This window comes from Gymnoscopelus braueri (genome assembly GCF_963280865.1).
Source record: "Gymnoscopelus braueri genome assembly, chromosome: 5".
NCBI classification, from domain to species: Eukaryota; Metazoa; Chordata; class Actinopteri; order Myctophiformes; family Myctophidae; genus Gymnoscopelus; species Gymnoscopelus braueri.
In genome coordinates this window covers 20,132,718-20,154,528 of record NC_137606.1, presented here as the reverse complement: position 1 = coordinate 20,154,528, position 21,811 = coordinate 20,132,718, and the positions used below count along the sequence as shown (strand labels likewise).

The 21,811-nt window shown below is 42.0% G+C and overlaps 1 protein-coding gene across 1 annotated transcript; it reads right to left on the bottom strand.

Annotated features, from left to right (window-relative positions):
* Positions 1–457: 457 nt before the first annotated feature.
* LOC308084988 (phenylalanine--tRNA ligase beta subunit-like) lies at positions 458–19,003 on the bottom strand. Its single transcript, XM_080427999.1, has 17 exons — positions 18,877–19,003; positions 16,908–17,062; positions 16,707–16,779; positions 16,206–16,321; positions 15,420–15,570; positions 15,225–15,333; positions 14,598–14,668; positions 14,447–14,508; positions 14,228–14,279; positions 13,101–13,162; positions 12,422–12,629; positions 10,007–10,087; positions 9,830–9,922; positions 8,362–8,479; positions 7,555–7,704; positions 2,092–2,239; positions 458–1,531 (listed from the first exon to the last, which is right to left on the bottom strand). Exons 3-17 carry the CDS (start codon positions 16,776–16,778, stop codon positions 733–735), a joined length of 2,292 nt encoding a protein of 763 aa, XP_080284125.1. The 5' UTR covers position 16,779; positions 16,908–17,062; positions 18,877–19,003; the 3' UTR covers positions 458–732.
* Positions 19,004–21,811: the final 2,808 nt, after the last annotated feature.

Genomic DNA, 21,811 nt, shown 5'->3' with positions numbered 1-21,811 from the left:
CGCAAACAGCTTTGATCAACGTATAGATCCTACACAAACCAAGTTCAGACCAGTTCCGTTGAACATTTTAACCAGTTTGACTACACTTTCGGCCTTCAAGCTTAGCTCAGTGGTCACAATATATTCATTGTTGATACTCTGTACTGTACATGTATCATTCATTGTTAATAGAATGTACATATTAGTTATACTCATTGGTGATGTAAGTATATTCATACATCTGTTGACTGTACATGCTAATTCATTCATAGCAGTGGTTGCTGCTATAATGCCTGAATTTCCCTGCGGGGATGAATAAAGGTTTATCTTTTAGACTACCTCTTCAAAGTGTGTAGGGTTAGACTGGAAGGAATGCTGTCAGACTTCATTGCAAGGATGCCTGTAGTATCTACCACTGCTTTGAGGGGAAATAAAGCACAAACCATGTAAAAAAAAAACATCCCACACAGATACAAGCTACTATCAGAAAAGATATGCCTTTATTATGAGACATAGGAGAGCTCACAGAAAAACATTTGACCACACACCGGACATTTTCAGTGAAAATAAACTCGTCAGGGGGACGACCTCAGGTTTGGTTGCTGTATAACATTAATTGAACGGCGTAGTGGCTTTTTGTTCCCAACAGTCACTGTCCAGTATGTCATGGACCTACATCACGAGTCATAGTTCCAGGCTGCACATCTCAGCTGCCACCGTTATGACTTTACCGCAGCAAGGGTTGAGTGCGATTCAGATCTTATTGAAGGCCGCCACATCCATGGACTGAACGTAGTCCTCGAAGGCGGTGATGGCCTCTTCCAGCTGATCTGTGCCCACCTTATCATCCTCCACCACGCAGCCTATCTGCAGCTTCCTGATGCCATAACCCACAGGCACCAGCTTGGACTGCCCCCACAGCAGCCCGTCCATGCTAATGCTGCGGACGCACTCCTCTAACTTTGCCATGTCCGTCTCGTCATCCCAGGGCTTGACGTCCAGCAGGATGGAGGACTTGGCAATGAGGGCGGGCTTCTTGGACTTCTTGGCAGCGTACTCGGCCAGGCGCTGCTCCTTGATCCTCACCGCTTCCGCGCTCTCTTCCTCTTCGTCCGAAGCGAACAGGTCGATGTCATCTTCACCGGTGTCAAGGCAGGTGGGGGGAGCTGTAGAGCCGGGTTTTGCCTCGCCACCCAACACGTACTGAGTCTTGGCTGCTGGGAGGCTGGCCCTCTCCCTCTGGAAGGACCGCATGTGGTTGTACCAGCGTAGTGCATGGCAGAGTGTCTTCGAGGGGACGGAAGGGACGGCATCGAACACAGCCATGTCGGCCTGGGAGAGCACAAAGCCCTCGATGTAACTTTTATCCGCCAGGAAGTCATTGAGGGCTTTGAGACCAGCAGGTGTGCTCAGGTCACCAAAGACCGTTTTGGTGCTGGCGGAATAGGTTGAGACTGGGGCGGGTAGAGATCCGTCTTGCGTCAGGAACTTGTGCTTTATGGCCTCGTGCATGGGGACGTCATGGGTGTGGCGGGCTTCCACAGTGTGACCACTGGAAGAACCAAGGCAACAAAGCAACAGTGAAATAATAAGTGAAAGTGCTTAAGAACACTGCATTAACCACCCAGGACAAGCAGCCTCCACTCCAATAGACACAAGCACACACACACATGCACACATCAACCACATCATAAACATGCAACATGATCTTGGTCTTAAAATGTCTTTAATATTAAAATTATGACTTGTATGAAAACACCCCCCCATCACTGAGGTATTAAACACTGCCCCCTGAATTTTAAATTTACAATACTAACACTTTTACAAATTGGTCCATCAATTTTCCATTATTTCAAATGACCACTAATGTGGACCCAAATTCAATCAGTTACCCTCTCAAATAGGAACTATTTATGTATAACAAGTTGTGGCATTAGACCATCTTAATAAATAAATCATGAACTTAAAGGGTGTATTTTAAACAAATCTCCATCTCAGCCTTTCATTGTGAATGAACTAATCTGGAAATAAGGTCATTCCATTCTGGGCTGCGAGAACTGTGGGTTTAGCGGTGCATTTTAACAGGCAGTGGTTTAAGGAATGTGAAATCACAGGAAGGGTTCGATGTCTATCTCCACGGCAGAGCAGGGCATGGTCAGCTCAAAGCGGGTGATGACATCTGGGTGGACCACCCCAAGGCGTCCTATGTTCTTCCCGCGTGCAAAGATGTCTGCGCAGCGGCCGGGAAAAAAGGTGGGATCTGAAAGAGAAAGAAGGATGGGGGGGATGTTGAGATCAATTATTTCTTGAATCAGAAAAGACAGTGAGAGGAAAAAGCTCTTGCTCATCTTATCTCCAGGATGGAACATGAAAACTTTCAGACATGTGGACAGACCGGTCAGAGAGACTTGACTCGATACAGAGTTGCTATGACTACAGCTACCACCTACAGACATGGCAGTCTCCCATGGTGTACTGCTCCTTCCCACGCTGCCTTGCTAATGGGTTCCAGAACCTGCTGTGTCAATGTTCTCTCATAACTATGGATGAAGGCTTACTAAATACACGGGTGGTATTGTGTGTGTGTGTGTGTGTGTGTGTGGCACCAAGTAAGGCTATTTGCCATTTTCCCTGCCTTGTTTGTTGGTGCCGTGTGTCTGTTAAATACATTAAAACCATGTGTGTGCGCAACCACACACGTCATGTACTGGTACTTAGCGAGGGCGGTGCCATGGCAACTATAAAAATAGCCCTGGTACATCTCAAGTGAGGAATCGGTCAATGAAAACGTCGCTTCCACCCACATCCCTCGACTTGTTGAGTGGTGTCCTCTAACGCGTGGCTTCCGGCGCATCCCAAGGTCACTGACTGAACACCTATGCCAATTAAATTGATCACAGCGCCTCGCTCCCGAGTGCCGAGTGCACAAGGGCCGGGGCCCTGCATTGGACACACTTGTTAAGTGGAACGCAGGCATCTGCTCCTTAAGTGGCTTCTTCCTCCACTACCAATCCCCCCCGAGTCTCTAACTCTCTGTCTTTCCCTCTCTCCACTACTCTTTTCATCTGGCTGTCTTTAGCTCTTCGCTCTGTCTCTATCTTGCGCTCTCTCTTCCAGGCTCTTCGGTCTTCCCAGGCGGCCTCTTGAGTGGAGGCAGGAAAACTAGCTGACAGCTATTCCCTTATCCACTCGCTCTGCGGTACATCTCCAGACAACACCCCCCCCCCCGCCAAACCACCCAACTCCAGCTCCAGCTGTGGTCACTCAAGAGCTGGGTTGGAGTGGACGTGTAGGGGGAGAGTGGTAGTGGTGGTGGGATGGATGGATGGATGGACATATGCTGGGTGAGGGGGCGAGGAAGGTGTGTGTGTGTCAGTCAGGTGAGCTCTTAGAAGGGGTCATGACCTTGTAATTGGGTTAAGGGCATACTGACATATGGAGGGAGATTTAGAATAATGCATGGAAAGGAGAGGGAATACTGCACTAGAGACAGAGTGAATACACAGCTCTGTGACTGGCTATGTACTGTACAGACACAGTAAGTAATAATAATAATACATTTTATTTGTAACGCACTTTATATTTGAAACAAATCTCAAAGTGCTACAGGTTAAAAATAAAAAAAATAAAGAAGAAAACAACAATAAATATAAAACAGTGAAATGAATCAACTTCAAATCAAGTCAGCAAAACACAGTAGAAGTTTAAAAAGATAAAACAACTACATCTCTATCTAGGCAAATGCCTTGTTAAAAAGAAAGGTTTTAGGCCCCTTTTAAAAGTGTCAATGGACTGTGGTGCTCTCAGATGGTCCGGGAGGGCATTCCACAGTCGAGGAGCAGCTGAGCAGAAGGCCCGATCCCCTATGGTGCGGAGATTCGTTGTGCAGGGCTCGAGTGCGTTTGAGTTTCTAGAGCGGAGTGAGCGGGTGGAGTTCGGGGGGGTTGAGGAGTTCCTTTAGATAGGAGGGGGCATTGCTGTAGATGCACTGATGGGTGAGGAGGGAGACCTTGTACTCGATCCTAACAGAGATGGGAAGCCAGTGTAGTGAATGGAGGATGGGTGTGATGTGTTCGTATTTCCGCACTCTCATCAGGATCCTAGCAGCACTGTTAAGGATGTACTGAAGCTTCTGGATGCTCTTGCTAGGGATCCCGATGAGAAGTGCGTTACAGTTACTCTTGAAGTAAAGAGCCTCGCCATCGAGGTAGGCCGCTACAGGCAGGCCTGGCTCCCAGGAGAAGACAGACTGCTCACACATTGCACACAAGATGAGATGGAAACTCAGCTGCACTTCATAACTACCTGCCAACTGTACACAGACTACCCACAGATTACAAACACCCAAAGAGAGTTTCACATGACAAATTTAAAAAATAAAAACTCCCTATATGTACAGCAATGTGCACACATACTATGAATGTATGTTTTTAATAGCAAAGCATATTTTTTTAAATGTGCAAGGTAATTTTACCTACAATGTTGCAATGTTACATTGTTTAAAGTATGCCTAAATCTTTATATTAATTGTACGTGCATTTTTTGTTTTAGTTTTTGACACTTTTTTGGCAATATAAATGTGTTTCTCACGCCAATAAAGTCCCTATGAATATAATTGAATTGAGAGAGCGTGTGCGCGTGTGTGTGTGTGTGTGTGTGTGTGTGTGTGAGAGACAAGTCGGTGTTTGTGAGAAACCAGGCAGCAGGCGACATGACTCACTCTCTCTCCCCCACTGCAGACATCACATGCTTTCACCCTTCTCTCTCTCCCTCCTTTTTTATATCTCTCCATCAATCTGTCCTCATCCCTCTTTCTCTCTCACCCATCTGCCTCTTCCTCCTGTCTCTCTCCCTCCATCACCACCATTCTGTCTTTCTCTCTGCCCCCACTTCTTTCTTTCTCTCTTTCTTTCCCTCCATCATCATCTCTCTCTCCCTCAATGATACTTGAGCCCATTGATTTGTCTCCTGTCTGATTGGACCAGCAGAGACATATAGATATCCTGTGGTGTGACCTTGGAGGGAGGGGGGAGAGAGAGAGAGACAGACTGACAGAGACCAAGAGAGAGAGACCATAAAAAGAGGATTGTATGTATGGATAGGGAGAGAGAGAAAGTATGGACAGACAAAGGGAGAGAGAAAGAGAAACGGAGAGAGAGAGAGAGGAAGGTATGTACAGACAGAAAGAGGGGTGAGAGAAGGAGAAAGTGAGGAAGAAAGGAAGGCAGTGAAAGGGGGGTGGGGGTGAGAGAGAGAAAATCAAGTCCAAAACCTAAAATGACTTATGAGACCCACAGGAGATCATCTATTTTCACTATTCATCGTACGACAAACCAAACCAAACGTAAAGCTGTTGGCATTGGTAAATAGATCACCATTAGGAGATGGACAGTAGGGACAGTGGGAATACATTTTCATTTAATTTAATTAATGTTTTCAAGTTAAATGTGCTTTTAGCGGGCGACAGATGATGAGCGAAAACGGCTTAATGCAGTGAGGAGAAAAGCTTTCAGAGACAAAGCTTCTTAAGTTTTTATTTTGTCTTGTCTAATGGAAAGATGGAATGGAAAGGTTTGGGTAAACCAGCTGCTTCATGACGCCTGGTATGAGCACACCAACTCTCACTCTTCTGTCCTACAAAGTCACATTCAATCACAACCTCCTGAGCAGAGACACATGGTGCTGTGGTCTGCAAACAGCGCTAGCTGACAGCCCACGAGCCCACATGCAGAGAGTATTTTACAGTGGGGAGGCCATCTCAGACTGGGGATTGCCTCTAGTATTGATGTTTATGCTCATGTGACCTCACAAGAGATATTAGATCAATGTGTATCTATTTATAGGTTGGATTCATGCAGAAAATGAATATTAAACTCATTTGACCCAGATTTGTTTCTCTATACCTTAAAGGGGTGGTTCACCCCCAAAATAACTTTTTTTCTATTGATTACTGACCATCTGGAGCCTTGAATTCATAGATATTTTTTTGTTTTTGTCACATTCCTAAGCCAATAATTTGATTATAATAAATGTGTCCCCATTGATTCCGGTAGGAGACACAAATGCATTTGTGTCTCCTACCGGAATCAATGGGGCTAAATTTATTATAATCAAATAATAAAGGAAGGAATGCGACAAAAACAAAAAAATATCCATGAATTCAAGGCTCCATGGGGTGAGTAATCAATAGAAAAAAAGTTATTTGGGGGGTGAACTACCCCTTTAATGCACATTCTATATTCCAGACACTAGGCTACCACCACGTCATGGGGTTTTATCTTTATTTTAGTCTTATATCTTTATTGTTATGTTGCTGTTAGCACACTATTGCTGACCTTAGCATACTTTCATTTCGCTGCTTGTATCGGTATGAGTAGTGACAAATAAATCTTATTGTTTATGATTCTTGATTCATATTTGCAGGTTTAAAGGAACTAGTCCAACCCGGTCGACGCATCCGTGGGGGGATATGCGCACATGATCTGGCAACCCGGGAGGCAGTTCGTCCCATAGCTCGCGGGGCCATCCCACAGCTGGGCAGCCCCGTAACCATGGCGATGGTCTCACCACCCTACCTACCTACCACTACAGAGTATTGGCAAATTATAGGAGGATATTATGGCATTCTTGAGCGGTGTAGCCGCTCCTATAAGTGGGTTTGGGACCCATCCTTGGCGAAAGTTTTTCTTTCCGTCGCGAAAATGTGTCTTTCGCTGTACTGTGATTGGCTGATTGGCTGTGACGTACTGTGATTGGCTAGCGAGACGCATGATGAAATTAATAACTCATAAATAGCACCACTCACTTCAAAAAAAAATCCTTTTTTTTTTAAGTGAGCTTCCATCACTGTGATGACCACTGTTATTTTTGAGCACCGAGCGGTGCAAATATACAAGTGTCATAGAAAAGGGTCTGAATACTTATCTTTGCAGGACATGCTGTGATTGGCTAGCGAGACACATGATGTCATTAACTTAAAACTTCGCTCATAAATAGCACCGCTCACTTCACACTGGGTGTGATTTTTCAAACTGCATACAGAAAAAACACCAACTATCCTTGGCCATCTTCTATGCATCTCTTGGTATCACTGCAAGAACTTGACCTAGTTCCAGGAACCACTTATTTTGAAGGCAGTAGTGTCCTGCAAAACAACACACTGCAGCCATACTCATATAGGATGAGCTAGAGTACACTGCTCACTAACCATGCGAGACATGATTGAGAGCACCGGGCGAGGAAGATTCTGAGATATTGGAAGAAAGAGAATGTCATAAAGCTGGGTATTGTAGTACTCATTGTTCGGACCAGGGAAAGTTCTAGCAGTGGTAATGAGCGATATGGAGAAAATGGGCAATTGTAACTGTTACTGTTGCTTTTTTTTTATGCATTTCATATGATAAATTAACGGACATTAGGTTGGAAAATGAATAGGGTTTAAAAATGATCTGGCTCTGGGATTGTCCTTATCCCGGGGAAATCCATGCTTTTGAGGGTATTTGCCAAGAGACTCAGCACCACTATATCACAACCCTACTTTTCTGGCTGCTCTCCCTCTCCCAGGGGGCCTCTTACCGTCTGCAGCCTGGATGTGGTAGCCTTCTCCCCGCACTCGCTTCACCTCCAACAGCTGCATGACGCGGTCCAGCAGGCCGAGGATCAGCTCGAAGCCTGAGCTCTTGTAGTAGATGGCGCACAGACGCCGGCTGTTCCTGGCCCCTACGTCTGGAGGAAGGAGGAAGAGAGCAGGGGTGAGGGGAGGGACACGGTGTGCGAGCAATCTTCAACAAAGATAACCTTTTTGTGTGCGCTTTGCGTCATCTGGCAGAGGAACAGGTTTTTGTGTGTGCGACTGTGTGTAATCTTTAACCACTTAAGCTCTATTTCAACGTCATCTTCAATAGAACATCCACAAGCTCACAATCTGCTTTTCGAAAATAGCACTGAGAGCTTGTAGATGAGCTATTTTCGCTCTTTACAAATGTTTGAAAAAGTTCGACTCTAATGACATGCCCAAAATAGGGACGATGGTTAACCCTTTAAGACCTGAGGCGATTCTTTAAAAAAATCAAAATCCTAACAGTTTTTCAAAAATAATGTACAAAATATTTTTTCACGATTTAAAAAAAATAGCAGATCTACAAGCTCATAGCGCGGCACTCGGTGCCGCGCTATGAGCTTGTATATCTGCTATTTTTGAATAGCTAAAGAATTCTAAAGTGACACAGATGCGTTCCAGGTCGAAAAAGATCTGTGCCTTAAAAATGTTATCTGTTAACAGGCATGGGTTTCCCGTATGTGTGTTAAAGTGAGTAAGTGACAGAAACAGTTTATGTTAATTATCTCCCCCACACAAACTAGCATCACACCTACAGTACACACCTTTGCTGTCATCCTTTAGCACCACATCAGAGATCTCAAACAACTTGAGTGGTAGAGGCATCTGCCTGTTGGCTGCCACAGTCTTCAGTAGGCCAGGCAAAAGGGTGGTGCGCGCCACCTGGTGGAGAGACATTGTGCTGACATTATAAACAGAACCATGTTTGAGAGTCAGCATGCCAGGAGGACAAACAGCTCACTCTGGTGGTGGAAATCCGACTAATCAAATAGAAACCACAATTCAATGTTGTTTTTTACAGTCCACACACAAAGTAAAATCCTGTGTTCATTTAACAGAAAAATTGGGTACCTTTTTGGATTACCCAGAATGGTCTGTTTTTACAATGTACACTCAATAACTATAATCCATAAGGTTCTATTTGTAGACTTGAATTCAAAAATATATTGACAAAAAAAAGACTCCTAGATCCATGTTTATATTATAACTTCGCTGTCAATTGCAGATCAGCTGTTTTTGCGTGACAGCGTCATATGATAAAATAGGGCATTCATTTATGAAAATCATAAAAAGATAAATATGGATACAATTTTTCTGCCCAACAGCGATGATAAGGTAGAAAGAGAGGAAACCACATAAGGACAGTTATTTAGCAGCTCTGGTGCATCCTCTTAATTTGCCAACTACTAAATACACACTTCAGAATAATGGAAGTGTTGACTTTTCAGAGGTTCATAGTAACCAACCCTTCACAGTACACCTGTATATACCTACTCACTAATTAACGTCTTTCCATAGAGACTTCCAAAGGAAGTTTGTCAGGCGTACTCAGTAGCTAGGGCTACATGAGTCAAATTTAATCAGTCTGATTGATTCCCCCTTAAGTTTTTAAATAAATAAAATGATCAGATAAGGTGACCCGTTTACATGCGCCACACAGTTATCAGAAAGGGTTCTTGCATATGTAACAGCAAATCAAACACTTCACTACAGGCTACAGAAAAAGATGGATCAACTTTGAGTGCTTGACACCATTATGGATTTAGTAATGTGCTTTCTACTGAAGCTTTCTACTGAAACTTCTTTTTTTTATAATGTCAAAAGCCTGTGAAGTCAATGTGTATGGGACTTATTTTTATTTTCACTAACCCAGAATAAACCCCATATGTGCAGTGCAACCGGCAAGCATGGATTAAATATTGAATTTAAAACCCCTGCCTCCAATGCAGTTAATTGTGCAAGTTGTCTTGAACAAACTAGAGAGCAAGAGAGCTGCGCTGAGACATTCCAACCGTAGAAAGTAATTGTAAGGCGTTTAAAGGACAGACTTTCTGCGGTCAAACAGATTATAAAAGGGTCCTTTCTAATAGAATGACATTTCTATTATATGGACCAGTTAATGCTGATCAAGGTGGTTACAGGTGACATTTGTATTCTGATTGGGCTATTATTCTGATTATTAGTGGAATAAAACGTTTCAGGTAAAATGCAGGTGGGGAGTCAGTATCAGACCTGAAACTCGGCAGTCTTGGGGTTGGAGATGTGAGCAGCCCTGGTCTCGGAGAGCTTCTTGCCAAGCTTGTCTGCTATGTCTTCTTGGGAACACTAGAAATAGAGAGGAGGGACAAATTACTCAATGGAGGCACATTCTCCTGGGAGCGAGAACAAGCAGCTGGAAGCATCCCTTACCAGAGCAAAGGTGAGGGCCTCTGTGTACCCAGCAGCAGCCAGGTCCTGTCTCAACAGCTCCGTCAGCTTATTTAGAGGAAACTGTGAGAACAGACATGATAAGTGACATGGGTATTTCAGGTACACATTAACCCATTGATACCTGGAACGCATCTGTGTCACTTTAGATGTCTTTCGCTATTCAAAAATAGCCGATATACAAGCTCATAGCGCGGCACCGAGTGCCGCACTATGAGCTTGTAGATCTGCTATTTTTGAAACATCTTGATTTTTTTATCCAAAAACTGTTATGATTTTGATTTTTTTAAAGAATCGCCTCAGGTCTTAATGGGTTAACCTTCCTTTGATTTCCTACATCACTGTATGACATAAAATGACATAAAATATCAGAAACTGAAACCTGTCACTTTGCTGTTAGAAGGTCAATATCAGTCACCAGGACCAAGGATGGGTGTTTTTACCCATCATGGGTAAAATGGAGTTTGAAGTGATAATGGGCTTGTATAGGAAGGGGGTATGTCAGATGGAATGAATATCAAATATCTATACTGAATCAAGCAACTTAAAAACGGTCTGGGGTGCACACAAAAGCCTGAGTAGACGTTAAAATGACCCCAAACATGTTTGAAAGTGAAATATCCCTTTAACTAAAACATTTATAAAAAAGGTAATAAAAGCAATGTGTTTGCATCTGCATACACATGGATTTGTAATCTACTTTCCATTCTAGGGAAATGATTCAAAGGTTGAGGGACCGCTTTGTGGAGTCTTGTGTCTTTGCAGAAGGGCCAGTAGCTGATGTCATAAATACTGTATGTCTACAAAAGCATTGATGAATGAGGCTTGCCTGGAAAGGCTTCCTTCTGTGGCTAAAGGGCAAACATACAGCAGAGGTTCACCTCCTGGAAGGAGCCCTGAGGAGCATTTTACGGCTTCCGACATGATGTCCATCAGCATCAGGTGTCGGTCACAGAGCTTTTAGAGAATTCCTCATTTAACCCTGCTGTTCCAAGTCCACCCAGACTCTCTACTCTCTGAAGCCAACACGCTCTTTCAGCTTTCTGACTGTTCTATTTGGAATGATGCTTCTAGAGAAGGCAACAGTAGCACCTTACATGCACCAAAGAGGGTTAGGGTACTTCAAGTTTATAACTTTCCCAAATCATAATTATTGTGTTATTCATCCGATTGCCTGACGTCAAGACCTTATGATTACCTCCCTACTGTTGAAATTTTTGTGGTTTATTCAACTTTGTTACACCGTTACTGTTTCTGGTCAAACGTGCCATTTTGACCGAAATTAATGGGTAAGACTATATCCAGTAGATGGAAAACACTCTCTCTCTTAGCCTGGGACCAGACGAATCTGCGAGTGCAAAAAAACATTGCACTCTGCGATCTGGGTCTGGCACCGCTCCGTTGTGAATCCATTTCCTGCTCCAGAAGACGTGGGGGGCCAATCAGGGCCCAGTATTCGAATATGGGAGACTGTAATTGGTAGTTGGTTGTAGGTCTAACCAATTGCGTCGAGGGCCATTGTTTTGATCCCGCCCCTTGGGAAAAAAAACGTCCTCATGGAAGCACCAGACTCATATCCACGCAGTGATATAGTCTGGCTACGCGAGTGTCTCTCTCATTAATCCCATGCATTACAGGACAACATAGAGAGATCAGTACGTTTATAAAGAATTATATGAAATGCATGTGTTACCTTTGTGACTAATTGGAAAACACATTGCAATGATGAAATCAATGATGAAATCAATGATGAAATCAAACATGAAATAGGAGCTTATTACAAGTATCTGCGGGTTGCCAGTAGTGCAGAGTCTGCAGACGCACCCCAGGGAGAGGATATAATGAAATAAGATGGCACTTGGTCGTTTTTGAATGACAGTCCATTACTTTAAGAGGTGAAAACACAAATAAGCTACCAGTCTAGTCAGCGAGGTCTATCATATACAAACATAATCTAGGGATGTATAGGAATACAAAAATCACAACTCGAATTTGCCCACCCAGATGGTATCGATTTGTTAAATTTGGGGTCTTGGCCCATGGACTATGTATCCTCTTCTTCACACAGGTTCCAAATGATACATTCCCCTATTGAAATGCAACCAGCCAAGTGTTTGGATATGCGGTTCTTTTATGGAGTAGAACATAAACATTTCATTAGCAACGCTGCTTGGCAGTTACACTGAAACCTGAACACAGTTGATAATCATTCAGAAGTTGTTTTCAGCCATTTCTAGGGTTTGAGCCCTGAATGGAATGTTTTGGGAAAATTATGTTTCCAAGTTCACTCGTGCCAATATGAAACCAGAACCCAGAAATGACTGAGTGATTATTGCACCAACAACGGAGAGTGAGTGACTGAGTGAGTCAGACAAAACACAACAGAAATCCAGGTACCTGATTGGCCACAGTGTAGGTGCGCGGTGTTGTGCGTGGGATGTTGTTGAAGCCGAAGGCCGTGGCGGCGTCCTCCATGATGTCACAGGCGTGGATGACATCAGGGCGTGTGGGGGGTATCTCCACCTCGATTTCATCCCCGACCCCCGTGACCTGGGAGCTCAGGCACATCCTGGTCAGCAGCTGGGCAATGCGCTCCGTTGACTCACTGAGGAACAGAACCACATGCTCAATCTCATTCCCATTCAAGTTCTAATAATACTCCAATAAGGGAAATTCAAACAAAAATGCAACAAAAGATGAACTCAAAAATGATTTGGGGGAAAAACAACAAACTCAACACAACATCACAACACAAAATCTTGAGTTATAAGTTGATGTTTTCAATTGCAAATATACTGTACAGCTTGAGTGCTTTCCTAGGATTCTTGAAAAAAGCACCTATGATCATAATTTAGATATTTATTTAAAGAGAAGCATTAGTCTGCACCCATTTGTACTTTTTATTGGGAAAGACAGCAGGAAAGCTCAGAGGGACACAGTGTATAGAAATAGAGAAGAGGCAATAAATAGAAAGGTTCTGGTAGGATTCTATCCAAGATCAGCACATGTACCCCACATGTGCTTGCAAAAAGAAAAAAAAATCTTAACCACTTCCATCGCACTTAGTTTCACTGACCTGATGCCAACTTTACGGTTGATGTAGTCACTGGACAGCCTCTGCTTCCTGTAGGCTAGCTCCTACAATCACAATGAAATGACCAGAGAATCATGAGGGCTTCTTCTCACCAATAAGCTGTATCAGGAAAAACACCCTGGAGGCTGACTGAACAAGATAAAACTGTATTGATCTGTGAGGTGAAATCTGATACGGATTAGCAGTCGATATAGATAACAAGCAGCAATAGAAAGCAAACACACACATCAGAACAAAGACAGCAGGCCTATATGACTTCAAATCAATCACAAAATAATTTCAAATTTCACCCTCGATTATGATTAATGAATTATTTTATGCGCTTTTTCTTCTTTTTTTACACTGCCCTCACAGTTCCCTGACAAGGTCTGTACTGCAAATATGCTAAACTAATTAAGTCATAAATATTTTTTTACAACAATGCTGCATGTTGATAACTTGTAGATCTGTTATTTTTGGGTTGCGACACAGCTTTTTACCAGAGCGATGTAAACAATGAGAGACTGGCCGGTGGCGAAAACTCAGTTCAAGTCAATTCCTCTTCCATGTTTTAATGGTGATTGGCAGGCAATTCAAATGAATCCAATAACCTTATTAGGCAATCAATGGATATGCACCAGTGATTTTATTTAAATTACATAACTCTCAAGTCTCAACACATGAGCGCATGCATTCTGGAAATCATTAACTGAATTAACCATCGTGAGCAAGATTCCCCAAGCTGGGGAGAGGTTCTAAATGTCAATTTCGATACATTTCCGGTTAATTGCCCAGCCCTAAGTGTAGGGGCACACTGGTAATAGTGGACCAGATAAAGTAGTATATACCATATAAGCACAAAGACCCCAGTTTAATTTCTGGCTTGAGGCTGGTACAGCGTGACTTTCCCCTCGTCTGCCCTCAGTCTCTCTACTGTTGAGTCTATAATAGATTTTTATTATGGTGTCACTACAATACTACTTAACTTTGTATAATGGTTCATTTTTATTATTGCTGAAGTTGCATGATAAACTCAAAGCTCAATCATTTCAATGTACATTGACTGTTATTGTGCAAATAAGAAAAAAACTTTGATTTGATGTGAAACGCGAGTGATTTAAATACACTACCGGGTACATGCAGATTCTGCCGTCTGGGTACACCACCTCCGCCTCCTCTACCCTGAGAGAGACAAATAGATATAGATGCATACACATATTAAGAGACAGAACCCAGTGACAAATATACAGTTATACAGTGACAGAACAGAAAGAATGTCAACTTTACAGTCTCATTTTGTGGATGAGCAGAGAAGCACAAAGATGTTGTGTCTGTTGTTCAGAACTCACATGAAAGGCAGTGAACAGTACTGGCTGAACATGGTCACCATCATGTCCAGAACAATCTTTGCCTGGAAGGAAACATAGTCATGTTCGTTTAAGTTCAGTGGTTAACAGCTACAGTATCAGAGGCATTGTGTCATGCATTCCTGAGTCATACCTTGGTGAGGTCTGTGGCCGTGCACTCGATGAAGACATTTTTGGTCTTCAGGGAAATTTTGGAACGATCCCCTGCAAAAAAATAATAAAAGAACTGTCAATGACAATGGCTGCAATTAACAATTCTTTTCATAGGCGTTTAGTCTGTCAATTGTTAAGTAGTGTTTTTCTTTGCACTCTACTTTAGGAGACTATTTACCCTGTCGTTTGTTGAACCAGATTCATGCATTTACTCTGATCTTGCACTTGTAAGTCACTCTTGATAAGAGCATCTAAATGGCTAAAAAAAAAATTATCAATGAGGTTGATTTCTCACATAAAAGGGCAGGGAAAGGCACATTGAAATGTTTAAGCAAAAGTAAAAATTACCCAGCAGTAAAAAACATTTTCTTTTTATAATAATGGAACAAAGACATGTATTCAGAAATAATTTAGATTTTTTACATGATACTGTAATATCAAACCAATGATTTGATTTCTAAAATATAAGCAGATACATTTTCCAATCAATTGTTTCATCCGTACAAATAACCACTCTTAAGTATTGAGAGGTGAGGTACGTGAGATGTGTATACCATAGTTTGACAGAGAGGGAGGTGGAAAGAGACATGAAAACCGCAGTATTCACCGTTTATGATGGGTGGCATGGACAGAACAACACCGTTGCTGTCATAGATCACTGGGTACAATGGTTTATCTTCAATGATGTGAAGATAGTGCCTCAAGTGGCTGTCTGTCTGTATGGAACATAACCACACCTCTGAGTTAGCAGCACCATCCGCAATAATTACCTCTTCCTGTCAAAAAAACAATCGCTGCTTACCTTATAGAGGCTCATAAGTTCTGTAGCAGTGTACTCTTTGGTCTGGTTGAGGGGTTTGAAGCAGATGTCACCAGGGGGTTTAGCTGTGTAGGTGAAGGGGCCTGAGATGGTGTCCAGGTCATGAGTTCCAATGGCCACCAATGCCCTTTTCCTGGAAGTAATTTATGAGTTCATCTCAGTTAACGCTAACATGATAAAAGGTACAAATATGGATTTCAAACCTTTCCCAGCTTCTATTTTCTCAAGATGATCTCTAAAGGTCTAAACTGACTTTGCAGGCTATTGCACTCAATTCAATTCAAGTGTTTTGGTCTGTCAGCTGTTTGTTATTCAGTGTGTTTTATATTGCATGTACTTGTGAAAGCCATGTTGAACTTTGGTAGAACCTTGGACTGCATAGCTAAATGGACATGATTTAAATGTCCAGTCAAGCAACTGAACTTATGAAACCCCTTGATTTAGAATATTTTAGGGCGCCATGTCTATGTTTGTACTGGTTTGAGAGGGAAAAACACTTTGGTAGCACTCAGGAAATGGTCATGATCACATGCTTTTCACAAACCACATCCACCAACAGTAACCATTCCACAAGACTTTCATACCAAAGGGAAATCCCACACATGGAAAACAATCCATAATAGGCATGTGTTGAGTTGTGTTGGGAGGCCACAGGGGTAAAGTAACAAAACAAAGTGTTCATTTAACTCAAGAGTGTAAAAAATGACTGAGGGTCTTTAGTCTTTTACTATGCACAGGTGATGGTGATGTAGAGGAATCATGTCCGACCTGCAGATGTTCTGGTGGAGTTTGTCCTGCAGTTCGATGAAGCTGTCATAGCGCTCCTGGGTGAAGGTAATGTCCCTCAACACAGCTGCCACGGCGTGGGGTCGTACTGCTGCGGTCTGCGCACACACACACACACACACACACATACACACAGGACAGTTAGGACCTCAGCTACATACTGTATGGAAGTGACCCAGATTCTAACCAGCTAACAAAATATGAGCGGCCTTACTGTTGGCTTATATATCGCATATTGCATATGCTTTATTATCATAAAGCAGTGGTTCTCAAAGTGGGGTCCAGGGACCCTCCAGGTTCCTTGAGGGGGTTCCAAATGGACCCGTACAGGTCTATAACTCTGGGAGTGCACACATGAAATTAAATGGACCCTGTACACTCTCAGAGTTATGGGAGTCCTCGACATTTTAAAGTTTGCAAACCACTGTCACAAAGCCTTTGTTTGTTAAATAAAAGGAGTAGATTCCCAAGTTTTCCACCCACCTCCTGAGAGATGATCAGCCTCTGGGGCTCTCCGCTGGCTGGCCTTACACGCCTGTAGCGAGGGGCCTCCATCCTGGAACACAGACGCAACATCAGCACAGCCACAAAAGCAACATTCAAGCATCCAGTAAGTATTGTAACGACGAGCACCCAAAAGAAAGCATACCGCTGCCGCACAGCTCCAAACAAAGTCCAACTCACTTGTCCTTGAAGACCTGCAGTCCACGGACCAGGCCCTCCAGACACAACAAGTCATAGCGGTTAGCCGGCACATCAATCTTGTACAGTATGACATCAGATGCCTCCGACGCCTTGGATCCGCCCTGCTCGCGGCTTATTAACTCCTTCTCAGAGGTCTGTGTTGAGGTAAGGCATATGAATGTTTAGGCAATACAGTATGTGGCATGTTGATATTAGATATTCTCTTTCCTAAAAATTTGTCTTGAGGCCTTTCTGCTTAATTAGACAGAAAACCAGAGACAGGAAAAGTGTTGGCAGAGAGAAAGGATAACATGACACAAGTCATAAGCAGAATTTGAGCAGAGCAGCACATCGTAATTAAATCTGTGCTTAGGTGGAATGCATACTGGTTGAGCCAGCAGGGTGGCCCATTTATTATGTTATCATATATATATATAAAACAGTGTTGTGGTTGATCCAGGAAATGACATACAGCATTAACAAAGTTAGAAGAGTATGACAGGAGAATTATTAAAAGATGACAATATAAATGCAGTAATAGAATAGAGCATGTATATAATGTCTATAATGTTAGAAAGTGGGATAATTGTTTTTTGATAAAAACAGAGAATCCTGGCCCTCAACTGTAAAAAGTAGGAAACAGCCTTTATTAACACAAGGCAAACTGCAACCGACCTCAAGCGGTCTTCATCAAGGCGAAAATCAGAAAGTGCTTTACAAAAAAGGCAAAAAACAGAACAAAACTAGAAAAGTTCTACCAGGCCATGTTGCCTAATGGGCCCGCTAACTAGTTTAGAAGGCAGTCATAGCCAATTGGAAACAGATTTTTTTTACTGATACAGCTTGATCGCATGACTCCAGAGATAATCTGCAATTAGTAGTAGCAAAAGTTCATTTTCAAGAAAACACGAAATTTCTGAAAATCTGTTGTTACAGCGCCACCATAAGGCAGATTTCAAAGATAGTCTCTGGGCTGGCCATCGGCCATCCGGCCTGGCAGACAATAATGCATCAGGCATTAATGCATGTATATAAAACGTAGTAAGAAATAAAAAAAAATTGGAGATCAAACAAGAAGTTACAAATTACAAGACCTTTCAATCTATGGAAAGTAAGGCCTTTAGATACAAGTATGTTTATAGAGAACACTGATTTAGCAAGTCTGAACTCCTAAGGCAGGTCGTTCCACTGTCGGGGGGCCCTGACAACAAAGTCACAGTGACCCTAACCAGTGAGGTGACCACAAATTGCAGTGAAATACTCAGTTAATTTAACTGAGAGTGTGCATGGAACCAAATGGACCATTACAATTCCATATGGTTCCATTTGTACGCTCTCAGCGTTAAATTATTATACATTATAGCTACAGGATGGATCCATGCAAGTGCAGTAATCATCTTAATATTGTTAAAGGTAGTGTAAGTGATGTTTTTTCTTTTTTTACAAAAGTCAACACTCAATATTCTGATAGTAATCATTGCTATAGTGTTTGTTCAGTAACAGGGGTCTCCCGTCTCTCCAACTCAAACAGAAAATGACTCTTTCATGTGGGTTGCCAATTTCACCATATCAGGAGAGAGAGTATCCATATCAGCTTCCAATTTCAAATGTGTCTGCTCTTTTCTTTGTCATCATCACTTCCAAGTTCCAATTTCACTTGTTTATCCTGTATGAGTTCTCTCTCCTAATTGGATAAAACTGTTGTCCTGACTCTTGAGTCCGACCTGAAAATGTATTTTCTGTTTACTAAAGAGCTGGAGAGACCCCTGTTAGTGGATAAACTCTCTAGTGACTAGAGTGTTTGTTCACTAACAGGGGTCTCCCCATAGACTAGAGTCTAGTAGTCTAAATCAGAGTATAGAGCTATTTAACTCTTATTTTCACAACAATAACCTGAACCTGCCTTTAACAGGGCACTAAATATTAATAATAATAAGACAGAGCTCTCCTAGAGACACCATTCACTTACTATTTCATCCAGCTCCAGGCCAAACTCAAAGCACAGCTCATCAAACTCTTCATCAGCTAAATAAAGAGTAAAAGGAAAGAGAAATGTCACATAACGTTCTATAATCCAGCTTTAGCCGCAAGCAACTCTTAGTTTCTATTTTTAATATCCGGGATCTAGAGTTGCAATACCAACCCTTGACAGAGAGCCCAAACAGAAAAGTCCTGTCTGATTGTATTAAACAACGTTAAACTCACCAACATTACAGCTGTACGGAAAGCTTGAATTATCCTCCTTCTATTAAGTATTTTTTTCATTAAAATCCACCATAGACATGTTATGAGCTACTTTATGTCAATATTATTTTTCTAAATGATGGAGTTTGGAAGCGCTCGTTGGAAATCACTCAACGGTCCTGCTGCCTCCCGTTTCTAAATGTCTCATAATACAGGAGGTAGCAGGACGTTGCGTTATTGATAACGAGCGATTCCAAACTCTGACACATAGAAAAATAATCACCTGCACGGAATTTAATGACATAAAGTAGCTCATAACATGTCTATGGTGGATTTTTATGAAACAAAAACTTTGGAGATACAAAGAGGATAATCCAAGCTTTCCGTAAAGCTGTAATGTTGGTGAGTTTAACGTTGTTTCCAGATGTTAAAAATATAATCTAAGAGTTGCTTGCGGCTAAACCAGCCTTAGTTTGTGATCTGGTGTGATTGATTGGTGTACTTAATTTAGTAAGACATGAGAACTATGGAATCGGATCACTGCCAATACTCCTAACTTCAAATAAAGGTTTCAGAACCTTGAAAACCTTTTTTGCAAGACTGAAAACTCGTTTCGAATCTCTGAAAAAATATTTGAATCTCTGAAAAAAGTGTTGAATCTCTGAAAAAAGTGTTGAATCTCTGAAAAAAGTGTTGATAGGCCGAAAAAAAAATTCAAATCTCTGAAAACATATTTTACAGTGTTTCGCCAACACATTTTCAGAGTTTCAAATTTGTCACAAACACACTTTCAGAATATGCATTTTGGCACTGTTCTACCTGGGTATTATTTTGTTTTCCATGTTTGAAACCTTGTAAACTCCTGACTTAAAATAAAGGGTTCAAAAGGTTTGAAAGGTTTGAAAACTCGTTTTGAATCTTTGAAAAAAGTGTTGATAGGCTGAAAGTGTTTCTCAAATCTCTGTAAACACATTTTACAGTGTTTCGTCAACACATTTTCAGAGTTTCAAATTGGTCACAAACACACTTTCAGAATATGCATTTTGGCACTGTTCTCCTTGGGTATTATTTTTGTTTTCCATGTTTGAAACCTTGTAAATGGGGATCGTTTTTGAAACTAGCAACTTTATTGTTGAAAGACTGGGAAAAAAATTCAATGGTTAAACTTTATTTTGAAACTGTGATTCAGCGTCACACACACAGCAGCACACTCTCCTCAAATCTCTGAACGCACGCAGCAGCAGCAGAGGCAGAGCCTCAGAGGCATGCAGGTGCTGAAACTCTGAAACATTCTACTCGAAACATCGCAGGGAGGCGGGGGGGAGCGGAGGCGGGACCAGAGGCGGGTCCGTTTGACGTCCATTCCAATCACATTTTGTATTTACTGGGCTGGGTGGGACCAACAGCGGTCGGCCAATGACTGACGCTCATAGGGGATTGTCAGACTGCTCAGCCAATGAAAACCCACAAGATAGCCTACACGTCGCTATTCAAGGATTATTATAATAATAATAATAATATCATCATTATTCATTGCGCACTGGTCCAATACAATACAAACCAATGCGCTGTTGCGCATATCTAAACACACCCACAGCCTGGCACACAACATTCTATCTTCTAATTCTCCAGGAATGTCTGTGATTATAATTGTCCTATTATCAGCAGATGTGAGAGTGTCAATCAATTCCTTGTGTCAATTGCGTTTACATAAGATGATAGTCTATTCAAAGAAGACAATTTGTGCCACGCAATGCCATTCGCTCCAAATGACACACTTCAGTTTTATTCATGGTTACACAGGAAATAATGAACTGATTACAATAATATAAAATTCTCTCAAATCAGTAACAGGTAGGTGATACATATGCCCATCAAATATGGTTTTATTGAAAGGCAATCCAGGTACCAACACTCGGGGAATATCTGACGGCTTGGAGCGCCTCAGTGCGGCTGCAGAGTTCATCTTGGAATTTGTCATTACAATTTTACTGTAATCCACATTCCTAAACCCCCCCACTCCTACACCCCCCCCCCCCGAACCCCCCCTGGCCCAAGGGGTCACTCATAATAATTGTATATCGGCATATTTTGCGCATTCAGACAGAACAGTTGAGATTTCATTTGGCCAGATCTCTGGCAATTGTACTTGAATTCTTATAATTTTAATGTTTATATGGTCTGTCAAGTTTATATTTTCATTTGGTATCAGTCATGAATTTATTAGAATGTATTAGAATTTATTTTCTCTATTGATATCAAGCCGGATTTTCCACGTGCATGCTGTAACATAATAATACACAACGTGTACTGTATATATAGCCCACTGTAGGCTAACATTTTTGGGGGTTTTAGCTATGGACCCCTAAGCTCCAAGCTCCACCTTAGCGCCGCTAATGGAGCGGTTTCAGAAAAGAAAAATGAAAAAAATTAAACCGAAAAAAAAGGCGTGTCTGTCTGTCTGTCTGATATAAATTATTATATTATGAACCATACACTAACCACTTCAGACCTATTTTATACATACGCTATTTGAAAATAGTAGATCTGCAAGCTCACAATAACCGAGCTTGTAGATCTGCTATTTGTTGAACAACGTGTTGCTAATCACCGCGTTGGGAGCTTACATCTGGGGCTGTCATTACTGGACTGATATTATTTGGGGGGGGGAGCTGTAGGCAAGCGGTACATATTGCTGGAGATATATAGTTAGATAGACA